General features: G+C 35.8%; 1 protein-coding gene across 1 annotated transcript in view; it reads right to left on the reverse strand.

Annotated features, from left to right (window-relative positions):
- Window positions 1-7,333: 7,333 nt before the first annotated feature.
- Window positions 7,334-17,220, reverse strand: part of LOC149529122 (Survival protein SurE-like phosphatase/nucleotidase) — a 35,115-nt gene continuing 25,228 nt past the window's right edge. Inside the window, exons 7-10 of the mRNA XM_089811341.1 lie at window positions 12,224-12,373; window positions 11,040-11,159; window positions 7,986-8,051; window positions 7,334-7,875 (exon numbers count right to left, since the gene is read on the reverse strand). Coding sequence (XP_089667467.1) covers window positions 7,765-7,875; window positions 7,986-8,051; window positions 11,040-11,159; window positions 12,224-12,373 — 447 coding nt within the window. The 3' untranslated portion in view covers window positions 7,334-7,764. The remainder of the gene's footprint in view (window positions 7,876-7,985; window positions 8,052-11,039; window positions 11,160-12,223; window positions 12,374-17,220) is intronic.

Below are 17,220 nucleotides of genomic sequence, written 5' to 3' on the forward strand. Positions count from 1 at the left end.
CATAAAAGCGCATGAATCATGTATTGAATCCCATGTCTTACAGTGCTCATATTAATAGAAAGCCATTGTGAAAATAGATATAATTAATCATAGAGGTGCATCAATACAAGAAATTGTCTCACTTATTATACTCATATTTTAGAGATATTTAATTAACACTCATTTGTTATTGTTTGATTTTTCTCATGATTCTTATATTTCATTTATAGATTTTGCATGCACTTTCATAAGCCATTTCACTTTTAGAAACATGATCAACATCATGACCACAAGATATCAAATAAAGTTGAGCAACAAAAACTTACCTAGTTGCCTTGTACCAAATCTCTCAATCCATCAAGACGCATACCAAATAATCATACCAACCAAAAAATAGTGTGAGCTGCTCGGTTCAAAGATATAGCCAACAATTGTCACCAAGCAATACAAACATACAACAAGGCCTCATGTAGCTGGTAGGTTTATTTTGTCTAACAGCCACTAAATAATATTTTTACGAGTGTTTTAAGAAGCTTATGGCTCAATGTAGCTACTAATATTGTTGCTAACTATTTTAAATATATTTTTTTTTATAAGCATTGAAGAGAAGATTTAGTGATTAAAAAAATAAAATAAAATTTAGAAACAAAAAAGGGAGAGAAATAATGACAAATAATTTTTTTTTCCCGATAAGCAACCACTGCTTATTTTAAGCCCCCCTTTTGCTTCATAGGTTATTTTCATTCCCTAAATAAAAGTCGCTCCATAAAATTAGGAAAAGATTCAATATTATATCTTTTCCACAATTCTAATTCTCCATGGGAACAGTCTTACTACTTAAATTTAAAGTAGAAAACAAAGTTAAGCAGTCATATGGAAACATGTGATAGTCTTCTTCAACATAAAGCTTATTTCTAGAAATACATAAATGTCTTGAAGTTGTTTGAAGTATTTCTTATAACTATTCACAATTTTCATCACATTTCAATACAAGTAGAAATGAAATGAAAGATTTTAATAATGTCCACAAGGCTAGAGTAGCCTATGGGACCCACACAAGAAACCCCCCAAGAAGGAGAGAATCAAATCAAGCTATAGGCTTTTGGTTAACTTGTCTCTTTGTCACTGAATTTTGATAATCAAAGCCAATGTTCTCTTCACTTGATCCTCCTCAAATAAGTAGTTCAAGTATTTGTTCTTTAATAGCTCTACATACCCCGATCTGATATCACTATATGTCAGACATTCCTTGACAAAGTGGTACTCTGTTCTACCACTCCCATATTACATAGTTAACAAATTATTTGTCCACTTTCTTTTGGAACCTATCATCTACCAGTTTCACACCTCAGCTAGTGCGAACTAGTCCCGATTTGCACTATCAATATTTTTGGTCTCCAATTAATAGGTGCCCTTATATAGGCCTTTTCATCATGACTAGAAGTGGGATTAAATTTTTTAGTGTAGTAAGATTTTTTTTGCCCTTTGTGTTTAGTCCAAATGATATTGTGAATTTTTTCCATGAAATATTTCTTTATTTCTTTACTATTATCTGGATAAGTATGGATTTTAACATCTCATTTTCGCATCCACTTGTCATTTTGCTTCATCCATGTGCCTTTTCACCTAACAAGTTTTTCATCTATGACTAGTTTTGACCAATGATGTTTTTCCAAACGCGATGCCTCTTGCTTCCATTGCTATCACTCTTTTCACCTCAGCTAGTGCGAACTAGTTCTGATTTGCACTATCAATATTTTTGGTCTCCAATTAATAGGTGCCCTTATATAGGCCTTTTCATCATGACTAGAAGTGGGATTAAATTTTTTAGTGTAGTAAGATTTTTTTTGCCCCTTGTGTTTAGTCCAAATGATATTGTGAATTTTTTCCATGAAATATTTCTTTATTTCTTTACTACTATCCGGACAAGTATGGATGTTAACATCCCATTTTCGCATCCAGTTGTCATTTTGCTTCATCCATGTGCCTTTTCGCCTAACAATTTTTTCATCTATGCCTAGTTTGGACCAACGATGTTTTTCCAAATGTGATGCCTCTCGCTTCTGTTTCTACCACTCTTAGTCTCGCTTCTGCCTTTGGCGATGCCCTTTTTGGTTTTGAACTCGTATCTTCTCCTGTCAGTTCTCTGGTGGGCTATGGCGTAGGGTTTCATCCTTTGGCCATGGCAGTGGGTGGCCCCTCTACTGCATTTCGAGGTGGGGCTTCTGCTCCTAAGGTTCCTGCTAGAGTGGCTTCCCTTGATGTTCTACCTCGTGGTGTTGTGGGAAGGTCAGCCATCTCTTATGCTGATGTGGTTGCCTATGAGGCAGGTATTGGAGGCCAAGTTGTGTGTTTGGGGCTTCATGTTGTTGTGTTGGTTGTTGTAAGTAACCTGATTAAGATTGATCTAGAGTTTGATATAGTTAATGAGATTTCCACATCTGTGGTGGACTTCTCTTTTACAATTGCTATTTTTCGTTTTAGGGGATTTTGGCCCTCTCTATCAAATCTGCATGCTTGGATATCCAAATATTAGGATCCTATCATTTCAGATTTAGTTCAGATTTACCCTATGGCAAAGGGCTTTTATATTGTGAAATTTTCTAATACTGAAGAAAGAAATGTCATCCTACGTTGTGGTTTCTCTTGGGAGGAGAGGTTCCCCTTGATGGCTAAACCTTGGTGTAAGGATTTTGACCCATCGATTGAATCCTTCAACAAGATTCCTCTGTGGGTTAGATTGTTGAATCTTCCCTTTCACTTATGGTTGGATTATGTCCTGAAGGCTATGGGGGAGGCCCTCGGGGATTTCTTGTTGGTTGATTCCACATCTTCCAATGTGTATCAAATGATGTATGCTCGCATTCTTGTGGAGATTGACGTCTCCAAGGAGCTCCCTGAAATGATTATGTTGGCCTTTCCTAATGGCTCTTGGATTCAGCTTCTTGATTATGAGGGTATTCCCTTCAGATGCAGGAAATGTCATAAGACTAGCCACCTCATTGCACGATGCTCCTCTAAAAAGGTTAGATCAAAGAAGTCACCTTCTTGGTGGAAGGGGGTTTGGATGATGATTACACAATTAAGAAAGTATCAATTGATGGGGGATGGGTTGGTTGGCTCCTCTCAAGATTCTTTGGTGGTGGATTTTGTTGTTATCTCTGATGGTTCAAAGGATGCCCCTACGACGGCGATCAATACAATTGTCCCTCGTTTGGATGTTGTAACTATTGATTCGATTGTTGCCCCTCTTGCGACTCTATCTCAAGACAGTGTTGTTGTCCCTTCTACTGATGTGGTCTTGTCATCGTGTGGTGGTGGTGTTTCTTCTCCTGCCATGAGCGTTTTGGAGGTTGGTTGCGGTGTTGCTGACCTTGCATGGCAAAAGGTTGCTGGGAAGGTGGAGGATGGATGGACAACAGTAAAAGGAAAAAAGGTCAGGCCCTCCAATCCTTCATTTGATACATCTTTACATTCTCAAAAGATGGGACCGAAATGTAAATCTTGAGGCGTGGTTCCTGTTGCTCACCTATTCTTTTTTAGGCTGTCACTTTTTGTTTGGTTATCCTGGCTTTTTTGGCCTGTTGTTTTTTGTAGTTTGACATGGTCCAGGACAAATTGTCTATTTCTTTTGTAACCATGGGGTTTCAGGTACCCGTTCAAAACCTATTTTGCTTGTAGAAGTGTACTATGTTATCCGTGAGGCCACTCTGGCCACCTTGTTTTGGTTGGCAACCTATTTCACCTTTGGGCTATTGTATTCTTTTGTTCGGACTTCACTAAGATATTAGGTTTGTAAAGGGTTTTAGGCACCCTTCAAAACCTGTTTTCCTTAATAAAAAAACAATGTTTTTCCAAATCTTGAGCTTTCTTCAAATAACTTAGCAATCCAACCAATGCGACGGCTTCTAACAGAAAAGAACCCACCTTAGCCAATAAGATCTCATAGGACACCGTACATTTGACTTTGAGATTGCAAATAATGAAGTGTTTTTAAATTCTTTCTACTTGTCGTCATTTTTGTTTGGACATATTGCTACCCCAAACTTCACACCCATATAGAATCACCGACGTGACTAACAGACCAAAAAGGGTTTTCATGGTTGCCCAATCCCATTATTTTGCGTTCCTACACCTATTTTGCAGAGAATATATTGCCTTCCAGACTCCTTGAATCCTTTTTGATCTACATGTATCCTAATTGAGTTTGATGTGAAAATTTATACCCAAGTATTTCTACTCTTTCACAATCTCTAGCGGATTACCCTTAAACAGGAACTCATCCAATATATCCCTTTTTCTTTTCAACGAAAAGATCATAATTTTGGTTTTGGTAGTGGTGACTTGCATTCCCACCTCTTGGCAAAAACTTTATAGCGCTTTCAAGTGTTCTTTCAAACCCTTAGTTGTCTTAGCAAGTATGATGAGATCGTCTACATATAGGAGCAGTCTTATCACAAAGTGAGCCAGCTACACCCCCTCACCATTGGTCGTATCTATCCATTCTTCTAAATTGTCAATGTAAAGCCCAAATAAGGTTGAAGATAGCAAATGCCCCTGTTTAACCTCGATATTGCTACCAAAATCTTCGGATAGCCTTTTTATTGTTCTGATTTTAGCTTTAATGTACTCATATAATCTATTCAACAGTCATGAGTTTCTTCGAGACATCTAACTCTTCCATTCTATCCCAAAGTTTGTCACGTGGCACTATGTCAAATGCTTATTTAAAGTCCACGAAGCAACAAAAAGCCTCTGCCCTAGGGTGTCCCAAATTTTCTCTACCAAATATTTGAGAGTGATCTCATAATCTATAGTAGAGTGTTTCGATCTAAAGCCCGCTTGTCCCTGTGCTCTTTTACCTTCTATTTCAACCCATTTGTTGATTATCTGCTCTATCATGCTGCCAAATAATTTTCCAAAGAAGGGGTTGATCATTATAGTTCGATAATTAGAAGGGTTGTTTATGTCTCCACTTTTGTGTTGTAGAATCACTACACTAGTTGTCCAATTTATAGGGAAGTGGTACAAACCGTTGCACCAAAACCCTGAGGTGCTAGTGAAGGCCGCGCACTAAGGTCATAACATCCCACCACACTCCGTAGTCCAATCTCTGGGTTGGAAGTGCGCCCATATGGTGGGCCCTCCCTTGGCCATATGAGCCCTAAACGAACACTGCAATGCCGACGTTGCCACCCACTCTAAGACTTGAACCTAGGTGGAGGCTCTAATACCACATGGTACGAACCGTTGCACCAAAACCCCGAGGTGCTAGTTAAGGCCGCCCACTAGGATCATAACATGAAGCCTTATCTGTTTATGTCATTGAAAATCTCAATGATGTGTGGTGCTAGGGTTTTTGCACCCTACTTTAAATATTCAGCCTATAGTCCACCTATGTCTTAGGGTTTACCAACAACTAACTTCCTCGTGCCTTGTATAATATCCTCCATGTTGAATATTATCACCTATAGTCTCGGTTACCGAGGTTCTAAGTTCTCCCAAGTCACGCTCATAGAGTCTTGGTGTACTCCAACCATTTGGTCCTTATGATGTTGTTCCCTATCTATGTCTTTCTCTGAAGTTCTTCCAAAACTTTCTAGGGCTATAGAGAAATACAAGGATTTGCTGATTGCGAATACGTTATGCTTCAAGCATTTTCTAAATCAATAAGACAAATCGTAATGTTAATTAGTAATAGAGAGGTCTTAAAAATTTTGTAGGTAACTGCAATTAATCATTATTATTACACACAAAAGCAATCTTCTTTACATGTATTTTAAGCAGATGTTAATGACTACCGTAACATTGAAATTATATTTTGAAGATTGAAACCATCAACTCTAGAACTGTATATTGTCATTGATGGCAGTGAAATGGGTCTGGCATTGTGCATTCCATGATTCTATTTTAACAATGGAAGCAAAATAACTATTAAGTATCTTTACTGTATTTATTTTTTTAAATAATGTTTGGATATCTTTTTTAACATGACTAATACTGTTGGGATGACACACCCTCAAGCTCCACATAAAATGCTTTTGACCCAGAGCTATGTACCAATGAGGCCAAAACAAAGAACCTCATCCCCATGAGGTCAATGGTCCAGTGAAAGCACAAAACCTGCAAACACAATGGCCAATGAAGTGTTCAAACTTGAACACTACACATCTATTTTATTGTTATTGATAATAATTGCTGATATTTGTCTTTGTTATTTTAGACAACATATGAAGATTATCTATATTGCTATCATCAAGATGTTGAGAATTTTAAAAAATAGAAATGCTCTGCTTTAACATTCAATTGCTTTATTCTCTGAAGGTGGCATTCTACTGGAAAGATGCAACATTCAGCATCCATGACAATGCAAAACATACATCACCTCCGCAGGAAAATTTTGTTTGCTGAGAAGAAACATAAAGCAATGATCATACTTGCAAAGAAAAAGGTCTAAATTTTGTGTATTCCTGACTCCAATGTTCTGCAAATTTACGTTTGATATCAGCTGCTCCTAACATAAACACAAAGATATGGCACGATGTGTTTGATATATGTTATGACTGCAATCTACAGGGCCCCATGTATTCTAGCTTGACTCTTAATGATACACGATAGACTGTAAATTATACTGCATGTTATGGCTGCAATCTACAGGATCTCATATATTCTAGCCCAACTCTTAATGATACACGATAGCCTGTTAAAAATCCTGTATATTTGTGTCCCATATATTACACGAGACATATACAAGAATTTCATTTTTGAAATTAATACATTCATACATATAGAAGGATGTGGTCTGATCCACGTTTCCTCCATCAGTCTATATATTACACCTTAGAAATCTGTCCTAGATTAAATAGTAAGCGGCACAAATATATCACACAATCATATAAATCGTTTCTTTGTAGAACACTTCATTACTGTAATTAGTTATCCATAAAACTGTTTGCTTTGATCGTGTGGTCAGCTATAGTAAGCATAACAATTATCAAGCAAGTCTAGAGATGGAATTCAAACCATTTTAAGCTGCAGCTATTCTGTAAACTCTTCTTCAACCACATCATAATCATAAAGATAAGCTATGATAATTGACATTTTGTTTGCTCTTATTAGAATTGAATTTAAATGTCATGAACATACATAGTGTTTGTTCTTTTAAAATTCATTTCAGAACTAGGGATCATTCGACCAGAAAGATCATAATTGGGTTTGTACATAGAATTCCAAACCTATGAACTACTTACATTTGCAAGTCCAAGTTCTTAAGAGTTTGGAGCATCAAATATGTCTGGTAGCTATCCAGCTAAAGATGTGCCATGCCAATATGCATTTGCAAACAAGTTCCAGCTGACCAATCACCAATTCCTTAAGCATTAAAATAAATAAAGCAATCCTTCATGTTTATATCACACTTTACAGAAAATGATTTACAAAAAATGTACTTTCTAATAGACACAACAAAAAGTCAGTGCTACTAAATTTCTGTCAAAAATATCATGAACATAATCTCAGACAAATTTGACAGAGTCAAAATAATTATATAAATTAATAAGGTGGAGAGCTTCACCATCTACCCACAAAAATAACTACCGCTTCTGCATTTTCAGCATAGGGAAACCAGTTATATACAAAGGGATCCGTGCATGGGAGACCTTGGCCCATGCTTTTCCCAGGTCAATACTGAAAAATCTGCACGAAATTCACTCAAACTCATGTCATGGTGTCATACAAACCAATAATCTCATTCCAGCTCACAAGTTCAGATATTCTCCAATCCAATCAAACACCCTCTGGGGACTTAAGACTGAGAACTGTGTCAAGCCATGCAGCTGTAGATGTGCGAGTCTCCACATCAACATTAGAAGTTAATCCCAATGGTGTGACAGTTACCTGAATGTTAAAGAATTTAAGAGTTAGACCAGAGTTTGACTACATTAGATTCAAATGTGAGTCCCAAAACAATGTCCGAAAGAAAAAGAATCCATAAAATCAAAACTCACAAAGCCTTCTTCCAGGGTCCCAGAGTCAAGCTCATCATCTTTTTCTGCGCCCTCATTTTCAGAGAACTACAAACAAGGTGTGAAAACAGATACAATTTCCCATCAGTCGTACGTATTTGACAAAACTGTGGATTTATGATACATTAATGTTGAATATCTCATCAATAGTAGAGTCAAAGTAGAAAATTATATAATTTGGTAACCTTGTTAATACATTCAAATTGCAAAATAAAATTGCATGGCAAGATGCACTTTTCTTTTAATTCCTATCAAAAGCATGGTGAAAACAACAGTGACATCAATTATGAATTATGCCATATGATTTTTAGATTATATGGATATAAGAATTAAATGTCACTCTTCTCAAGGGAATACATATGACCCTCTGTCATTCACAATTAATCAAACAATGATAAGTATTTCAGCCAACAGAACAGTGGATTGTATCAATTTAACGAATATATTGTCCAATAATAATGTTGTTCACTATTGAAAATTGATGTCGTCTAATTATAAATTCTGCACGAGATTGCTATCCATCTATAGCCAAGAATGTGGGTATTTTGGCTACATTTGTAACCATAGGGACAAAAAGAAATGGCAGCTTCCTACAACTATTTAAGAGAAAAACTGGAATTATGCTCAGAAAATGTCTTCGTGTGATTAAATTTATCATGAAGCTGAAGTATCATCAAGCCAAGGATGTAAGATAGAAAAACCAAATTTATTTGAGAAGAAGTCAGTCAAAAAGAATTAACATTGATAATAAAAAAATGATGATAGCCGAATGCATCTACTACTCAGTCACACTGAGTACCTTGCATGGTGCAAGATTTCCATTATTAATTTTTGCTGCCATTGAATGGTAGCTCTCGACTTATCTCAAAGGGTTATAATATAAAGACAATGACAATATTTAATTAACATTTTTACACCTCAAAACAATACAACAGAAGACAGTAGAAGAATTGCTTGATTAATGTGATGTTTGATATATACTAGTAGACTCAGTGCTAGAGGCAAGATTGATTATGTCCATTGACAAAGGCAAATTTGAGTAAGTTAATAAAGCCATGAATAGATGATGATAGCTTATATATTTTTTATTCAAAGAAGAATCAGTAACTCAAATTTTCAAAGGGCTACCTCAAGAGTCGAAACAGACAATTTTTTGGAGATGTTCCAAAGCAATACTAGAGGAGAAATAAGATATCAAATTCCTTCCCTATTAAAACTTGTGTCCCTGAATTCACAAACACGTACAAAGAGACAACCAGATTTTAAAGGATTTTAGTATCTCTCACTACCACTCATGTAGAGGAAATATTGGTTTCTGTAAACCTTTATAGGATTTACATAAGTGCAACCAACTACCAAACTTAACCCTAGGAAGGCCTTTCTTAAGGTTCATCACGAGTTCTCTTATTTGAATATATATGTTAGATCTAAACTTTGGAACTCCCATAATCCCAACTATCCCTACATCTTAAGTAGGTATTTCTATACCAAACCTAGACAATCCGCTATGAAAATAATAATTATCTTAGCATGGAAAATAAGAATGCAGCACAGAACATGCTTTGAATTCTCATTTTCTATAGAGGACCTCAAGTCTCACCTAGGATAGGTGAAAATGTATCCTTCGTAAAAGAGCTTTGTATTTTGATTCTTAACCTATACAATACTCACGCAAATGAAATCAATCAGTCCAACACATCCATTAAGATGGCTACTTTAGAAGAGGTGGGAAAAGTCTAAAAGGGCACAATACCGAAAAGTCTCAATTCAATGCATCCCTTGACCTTTAAGGGAATACCAAAAGACATGCCTGACACAACCATTCTTGATATCAATTGCACAGTTGGGACTGGAAAGGACAAGATATAGGAGTTGTGACTTAGAGACATCCTGAACAAAGCATGTCTTTTTATGGACTCCACCAGTACTCTCCAAGTGTCCAAACCATGTCAATGTAGAAATCCAGTTAAATCACTTGATTTCAAATCCATCTTTAATTTAGCTCTCTTTGCAGCAAAGAAGCAGGAGAGAACGCTAAAAAACAACTCCAATTTAAAGTTTTTAAAATGCATGCGAGAGTAACCCACCAAGTCAAATCCCTTTACCAGGATCTTAGACCAAAGGGTTCTTGGAGACCTTCATTTCGCAACTTATAAGATTTCATATTAAGGAATAGAGACCAGAAGGAAACTGTCTTCACTTTAGGTTGGAGATTGGTTTCCATGGTCTATGCTTAAAGCAGGTTTTCATCTTGTGACTTCTAATACAAACAATTGTCATCCTATTTAATGATATTATTGCAGATTCCCTTTTTCAAAACTTTGGACTTTCTTGTCTCTAAGCCACAAATCCTTGACCAAAGGGTTCTTATTGCCAAGAAGAATGGGACACGGCTAAAGAGAGAGATGATTTTTTGAGAATTTATTACAGCATAAACTTCAGATACTGATTTCAATATGAATAAACTCCATTATAGGAACATGGACTGTATATCCCCGTCTCCATACTTGTAATTTCTAATGCATACATTTATAAATCACAAAGCCATATTAGAGGATAATTTCATGTCACGCATGGGATCCAGTATGGACTATTGGTGTTGGCGTGTGTAAAGTCTACAAAAAATTGTTGTTTTGTCTTTTGCTAATTTTGTCAGAAAAGCATCTAACAATATCAATATCACATGAAATAGCTTTTGCCCCCTGCTACTTTCATAATTTTTACTTTATCAAGGTTCCTTCACAGAGCCTATTTGACTTGACCCACAATTTGTAACTTTTATGCATGTTCACTTGAGCACAGTAACCTATACACATGCCCACTCTAGTAAAGAATAAATCCAAGTTGTTCTCCTGATGAAATATAAGGCATCCACTAAATAATTATAATGATACCTTTATGTTTTGGCCTTAAAGGATTTCTGTAGTAATATGCACCCAGAGAGAAATGACAGTAAGATGCAACCTTAGTTATAGTCATGATTTATGACAAAGCAATGCATCATACCAAAAAGTGTTGTGAAATGTATTTGCATACCTGGACGCGGAAGTACTTTTTGACTGCTCCATTTTGTGATTCTGGTTTGCCTGGCTTAGTCACTGCAACTGATTCAACTTCTACATTTTTCTTTCCCGACATATGACGGCGAGCTGCTCCCTATAGGCCAAAACAAGTTGACACTCACATCTCCAGGCAACCAAAAATAATTAACACATCTAGAAAATATTGTTTGGTGTCTTACTGCTGCATGTTCTAATGCTATTCTTTACCCAAGCAATTACAAGAATTTGCTAAGGCATTCATAGATTATTTCAATTTATTATTAAGAATTTTCAATCCTCTAGGACAATAAACTCAGGGATGCCATAGGGCCTCCACTGCTGTTTCTAACTTGTATGGTTATTAGGTTGTATGACTAGTTGATAGCTTTTGGTTGCTCAAGTACATTAGCATATCTTATGTTTTGATTTATTAAGGTTAACATGGTACATATTGATCCTAAGCACATCAAACATGTAAGTTGTATATTCATAAAGTCCATGGTCTGAATGTCCACCCATACAATATTAAATTGTATAAACAGCAACATGCCTCACTGGAAAAGGCATCTAAACCTTGCACACAGACAAATGCAATTAAAAAGGATAATATGCAACAAAATATATGGAGAACTTTGTATAGAATTGTCATCCTTGGATGCTTTCAGATTTCAAGTATGAAAGGGACATTTATGATATTATAACTGTCAAATTCAAAGCTTATAATTGGTCTGACAGAGACAGGATAACTCATGGATACCATGACCCATGTCCAAGTGGTAGATTGAACTAATCCAATCTTGATAAAATTTAAAGGTGTGTTGATTCTAGATAGAGGAAATAGCCAAGTATCTCTGAGAACTTTGTGTGTGTCTTTAACATAGTGACCAGTATAGTAATAGAAAGTATCCTAAACTAAGATTTTACTAGCTACCAAATTCTCTTATCACAAGGAAAATAAAGTGCAGGACCATCAGGTATGATTTTCTTTAAAGTAAAAATGAATGCAGCCCCAGTTGAGACCCCAAAATCAATTTTATCTTCATGCCAAATAACTTAAAGGAATTTATACAAAGAAGCATCTACATTGCTTCTACTATAGTAACTATCCAGGAACATGGAAAGCATACCAAAAAAATGATTACAGATTGTTAATAACTTGCAAAATCTATCAAAACTTACTGCAGCAGATGCAGCTCGACCTAGTTGTGCTAATTGAATACCAAGACTTTGCTCTCTCGACATAAACTGTCCAGACAAATGCCTTTGAGAAGTCACTGCTTGCCAGCTTGCTGAAAGTCTCGACATACTTTGTCTGGTCAATTTGAATCCCTAAGATAAAAACCGTAGAAATCAACACTGTTAGTCCTATCAAAGAAAGTTAAGTTGTCCGTAAAAAAACTAATTTATAGCGAGTCAGATGCAGTCTTTGATAAATGCCTTCAAACACAATCCCTCAAAATGCATTTCCTTGATTTCCTCATGATAGGGGGCTTCTACCATTAACATAGTTTTTAAGCTAATCAATATGCAAACAAAGCAGTCAATTTAATTGGCAACATACTCATAATGTAACTCCAAAATCTGAGTCCTTTTAGTCCAGTTATAACCATTCTGAAATATTGTAAATTAATAAATAATACAAAATTATAAACAGTTTCAACTCCAAAAATATAAGGAGCCATAGATAAAAAATGCAACAAATTGAACCATGAATGGCTACTTTCTCTGGTGTTCAAGGAACATAGACACTGATTGTCATAGAGAAACATAACCTAGATTCTAAATTCATGAACAAGAGAAATCGTCAATAACCTATCGCAGCAATCCTTTAAAGTTTCTGGTGATTCTATTACTCAATGAAGTTCCCCTCACTTTATTGCAAAGGCCTTTGAAGACTATTTTAATCATTTAGACGAATTACTTGCATAAGAAGATTAGAGTTTGAACAGCCTGAAATGTGGATTTTCTGACCGGCAACTTACATTTACTCAACATGTTAGGAAATTGACCTGCTACTGCTATCCTGATTTGGATTTTGACCTTTATTTTTTAAAATTACTGCCTCAAAATCGGAGTTAAATGAAGCAGCAAACCTTGACCTAGTGAAAATTCATGTTTGATGTAACAGAAGCTGTTCTCCTCTTCTGAATTCTGTCTTCAAGTCAACACCTGTTCTATAGATCCTCTACTGTTCATTGGCAACATTCATAGGCTGGTGTAATTCTTCTTGCAATTTAGAGTGTCACCCAAATTGGAGAGATCGTTTACAAATAACCACAACATAAGTACTCACTCTGTGGCAGATCAACACGAATCTCTAGGACATATGAAGAATGTTATAGGTGCATTTGAGCACTGAGCATCACCAGCTCAATAACAAGATAAGGTAAGATAAAATATTAATGTCCAACAGGAGACCTCAAACGGACCCAAGGGACTGAAAGAAACACAATTGAATTGAACTCACATGTGTTGACCCAAAACTACATAACAACCATGTCCAAAAAAGTTTCTAATCAAGATTTGATTTAAATTCCATTACATTTCTAGTCTTGGTTCAAGCAGCAAGATATAATTTGTTTTCCCAAGACACATTCGATGATTTTTATGAATGTTATAGTCTGGTCTCATTCATGTCTTGTTATGGGAAAAACTATTAATTATAATACACATGGTTGTATATTTGATTCGGCAATTAAACAACAGATGATTTTCAATATTAAATGCACACTTCTTCATTGTAATAGTATGCCATTCAGGAGATGCCCCTGCCTAGTCACAAGCAAATGATCATCTATGTTTAAAGCAATGTTCTGTTCAAGCCACGTGGATAGATTTTACTTTTATCTAGTCTAATAAAGCATAATCATGCTTGCCACAGATGTGCATAATTGGAAATTCAAATTTTAGCTATGTAGAGGGGTTTAAATGAACCGTATCCTTGCTATTGTGGGAAGGATCTTCATAAATCCAAGGCCAATCATTTATCATCTCATTAACTATTTTAAGTTCTAAGGATACTGGCTCTGCTGTGGATTAGGATTAACTCCACAAACAAAAAGTTAAAATGGAAATCAATTGATAGAGATTTCATCGGGGAAAACTCGGTAAACTAAATAAAATAAACTGAAATGTTCAAATAAATAGGAAAAAAATATTTTGCGGTTTTCATTATTTCAAGGGGGGAAAAGCTTCTTTTCCATCTGGAGCAAGCTCAAACCATTTTTTATTTTCTTTTAAACCAAAGCGAAAACTTTAGAGGGACCTTCATAGCACATTCATCCCTTCATAATTTTTTTTTTTTTTACAAAGATCCCCCACCCTTCAAAAAATGCAGGTGTCAAGGCCATGGGACAGTAATTAGGCCCTAACTATCAAAGAATAAAATGGATATTAGATGAAGAACAAGTGCCCTCAGTTGTTCTCCAATTCACCCTAAAATAAAAGTATTTTATAGTTAACTTCAAAATAATTGTTTCTTCAAATAAACCAGTGAGTTTGTTTTTCAAACTTCAACTCAACAAACCACTCTCAAGAACCCTGAGGGCACAAAAAGCCAATAATCTGATTTAGATTGGATTGCTGGCAGGTATGGTTAGCATTAGGTTGCCAATTTTGCTACCATGATTCTAACTAGTGCTCACAAAGTTTGACCTATAAGACACTAGCATATGAGAAAGGATACCCTCTGTATTGCTGAAACATAATCAAGCACATATCTGATATTTTTCAATTATAGAATATTTTGAATATATATATATATATATTTCCTCTCCCTTTTCAGTAGAAGCTGATTAGCTGAAGGCATTTATGGCAAACCAAATTTAAAATCCCCGACAGCTTGCCAGTGTACCTCAAGAAGTTCATAGGAATAATAGAATGTGATATACAATCTGCATTGATCTGACTTTTTGACCTCAAAGAATCATACTGAGGAAAGAAACAGGTGTATGGGCTGTAGAAAGCTCGAGTAATCATGAAAACAGTGTGCAGTTGTGAAGAGTTGTCTATATGAATGGGTTTTAACAGTTTTCCAATAAGATAATAATCTTATTTATAAGTTCACATCTTTTTCAATTTAATTCACAACAAAAAAACAAATCATAAAAGAAAAAGTCTCAATGTAAGGTAAAAAGAGAAGGTTGGAAATATGATTTCGAGGACCTCCATAGAAAAAAGGTTCTAGTGGAGGAAATTTCAGACAGTGCAAGGAAAAGAAAATTTCTCATACAAATATTTTTTGAAATTTTCAACAGAACTTTATATTTGGTAAAATGGAAAATGATCCAGGCATTTTTAAAAACAATGAATGACAAAACAATATAGACTGCAAATGGAGCCAGATCAGAAGATAACCAAAGCCCACCTACTACACAACCAGTTTTTCTGAGTTTTCATGTCCACGGGATATAAAAATCACATGATTGGAAAAATATCCACATGACAGGCACACAACAATTCAAAATCATGGGAACTCTCTTGTTCATGGTTAGATTAGAATTTAAACATGAATTACTAGCAAAGTACGGAAACAAATCTAGATAGCAACAAGTTCAAAATTCATTTGAGCCTGAAAAAAGAAAAAAGATAATTAAAACATTAATGGAGGATGAAATGCAAAGTCATAAAAGTATCACTGTCTTATGCTCAAAAAATAAATATGAAGATTGATATTCCTAAATACAATAAAGAAGATCCTCACAAGGCTATTGATTGCTGAATACTAAAATATGACACAACACCAGCTGTTTCTAAATGCTGGAAGATATGACAGAAGGAATTGCATTTGTAGGGTCAAACCTTGAAGGATCACGTGTGAAGGTACAATTGGATGATTTTCTATTGCTCAGGACCTAGGATACCAATTCGCAGCAGGAATGCCTGGAGGCGGAGGCAGAGGCAGATAGGCACACGGATGCAAGTATGTGGATGCCACCCACAAGCATCCAGATGCGGACAGAAGCCTATTATAGGATTCCGCACACATCCGGATGCCTGTGAGTGCCATCCAAACTAGGCTTCCGTCCACATCTGAATGCCTATGGGTCGCATCCAGGTGCACCCGCAGGGCATTCAGGCGCTTTTGGTCGCCTCCACAAGCATCAACCCAGAAAAAGCAAAAAAAAAACGCTTTTGACTTAAAACACAATAAAAACATGTGTTTTAACACTTTAATAAATTAAAAAATTTGAGATCCTAAAACTACCCTAATAGAGGCCTTTCAACCATTCAGCCATCAATTTGTTGCATCTGGGTTTTCTCTCCTCATTTGGCTTCCAATTTGGCATTTTTAAGGCAACTTGATTTTTTCGAACAGGAACACTAAGAGGTAAGCATATTATCCCATTCTTGAGTGTTTCGATGAATTTTTTCAAGTTTGTGAAGAAATTTTTTTTGTTTTTTTCAAAAAAAAAAAAAATTAGAAACAAGTTTAGGTATCTATTTGAATGGTTTTGTATCATTGTTTTATACTTGTATGCTTGATATTCATAGTTTTTTTATCGATTAAATGTATTTAATTTCATATTATAGAGAGAAACTACATTGTATTGTGCAAGAAGGGCTGCCACCAGTAGTCAAAGTTCAGTGGGAGGGAAAGGTCAGAGTTCAGAGGCAGGGCAAGGAGGGAATAACTCAAAATTGATTTAGGGTCTCCTCTATCGAGACATACAACAAGAATATCACAGGTTTTAGGTGGTGGCTCCTATATTTGGAGTTGTAATTATTGTCAAAGTAACAAAGGAAAGTCTTTCAATAGCTCCTATTCCCCGGTAAAACTTCATTTCATGTGCCCTGCTGGTACAGATTTTGGAATGTGCAAAGGTGCAGATGGGAAGGGGTTGTCTGATGCACAGATAGCTTTGTTTGTAAAAGAACAAGAAGAAGTTGATCATTTGGTTAAAAGATCAAAAAAAAGTTTTTATCAACCTCCTTCCTCAAAAAAGAACAAAATGCAACAACCCGCTAAAATGGAACCAATTGTCTCTTTCAAACATCCATTCATGCAAGTACCTATCCTGGAGAGGAGGATGAGTAAAAAATAATGCATCAGCCTAGAAAAGAGGCCCATTGCTCTCTACATTTAAAATGGAGGCAAGAGACCATGTTGATGAAGTCATTGCAAATTGTCTCTATGCTAATGGCCTTAATTTCAATCTGGTAAGATCACCATATTG

Source organism: Cupressus sempervirens, chromosome 11 (genome assembly GCF_028749045.1).
Source record: "Cupressus sempervirens isolate cs-2001-9-10 chromosome 11, ASM2874904v1, whole genome shotgun sequence".
In the NCBI taxonomy this organism is placed as follows: domain Eukaryota; kingdom Viridiplantae; phylum Streptophyta; class Pinopsida; order Cupressales; family Cupressaceae; genus Cupressus; species Cupressus sempervirens.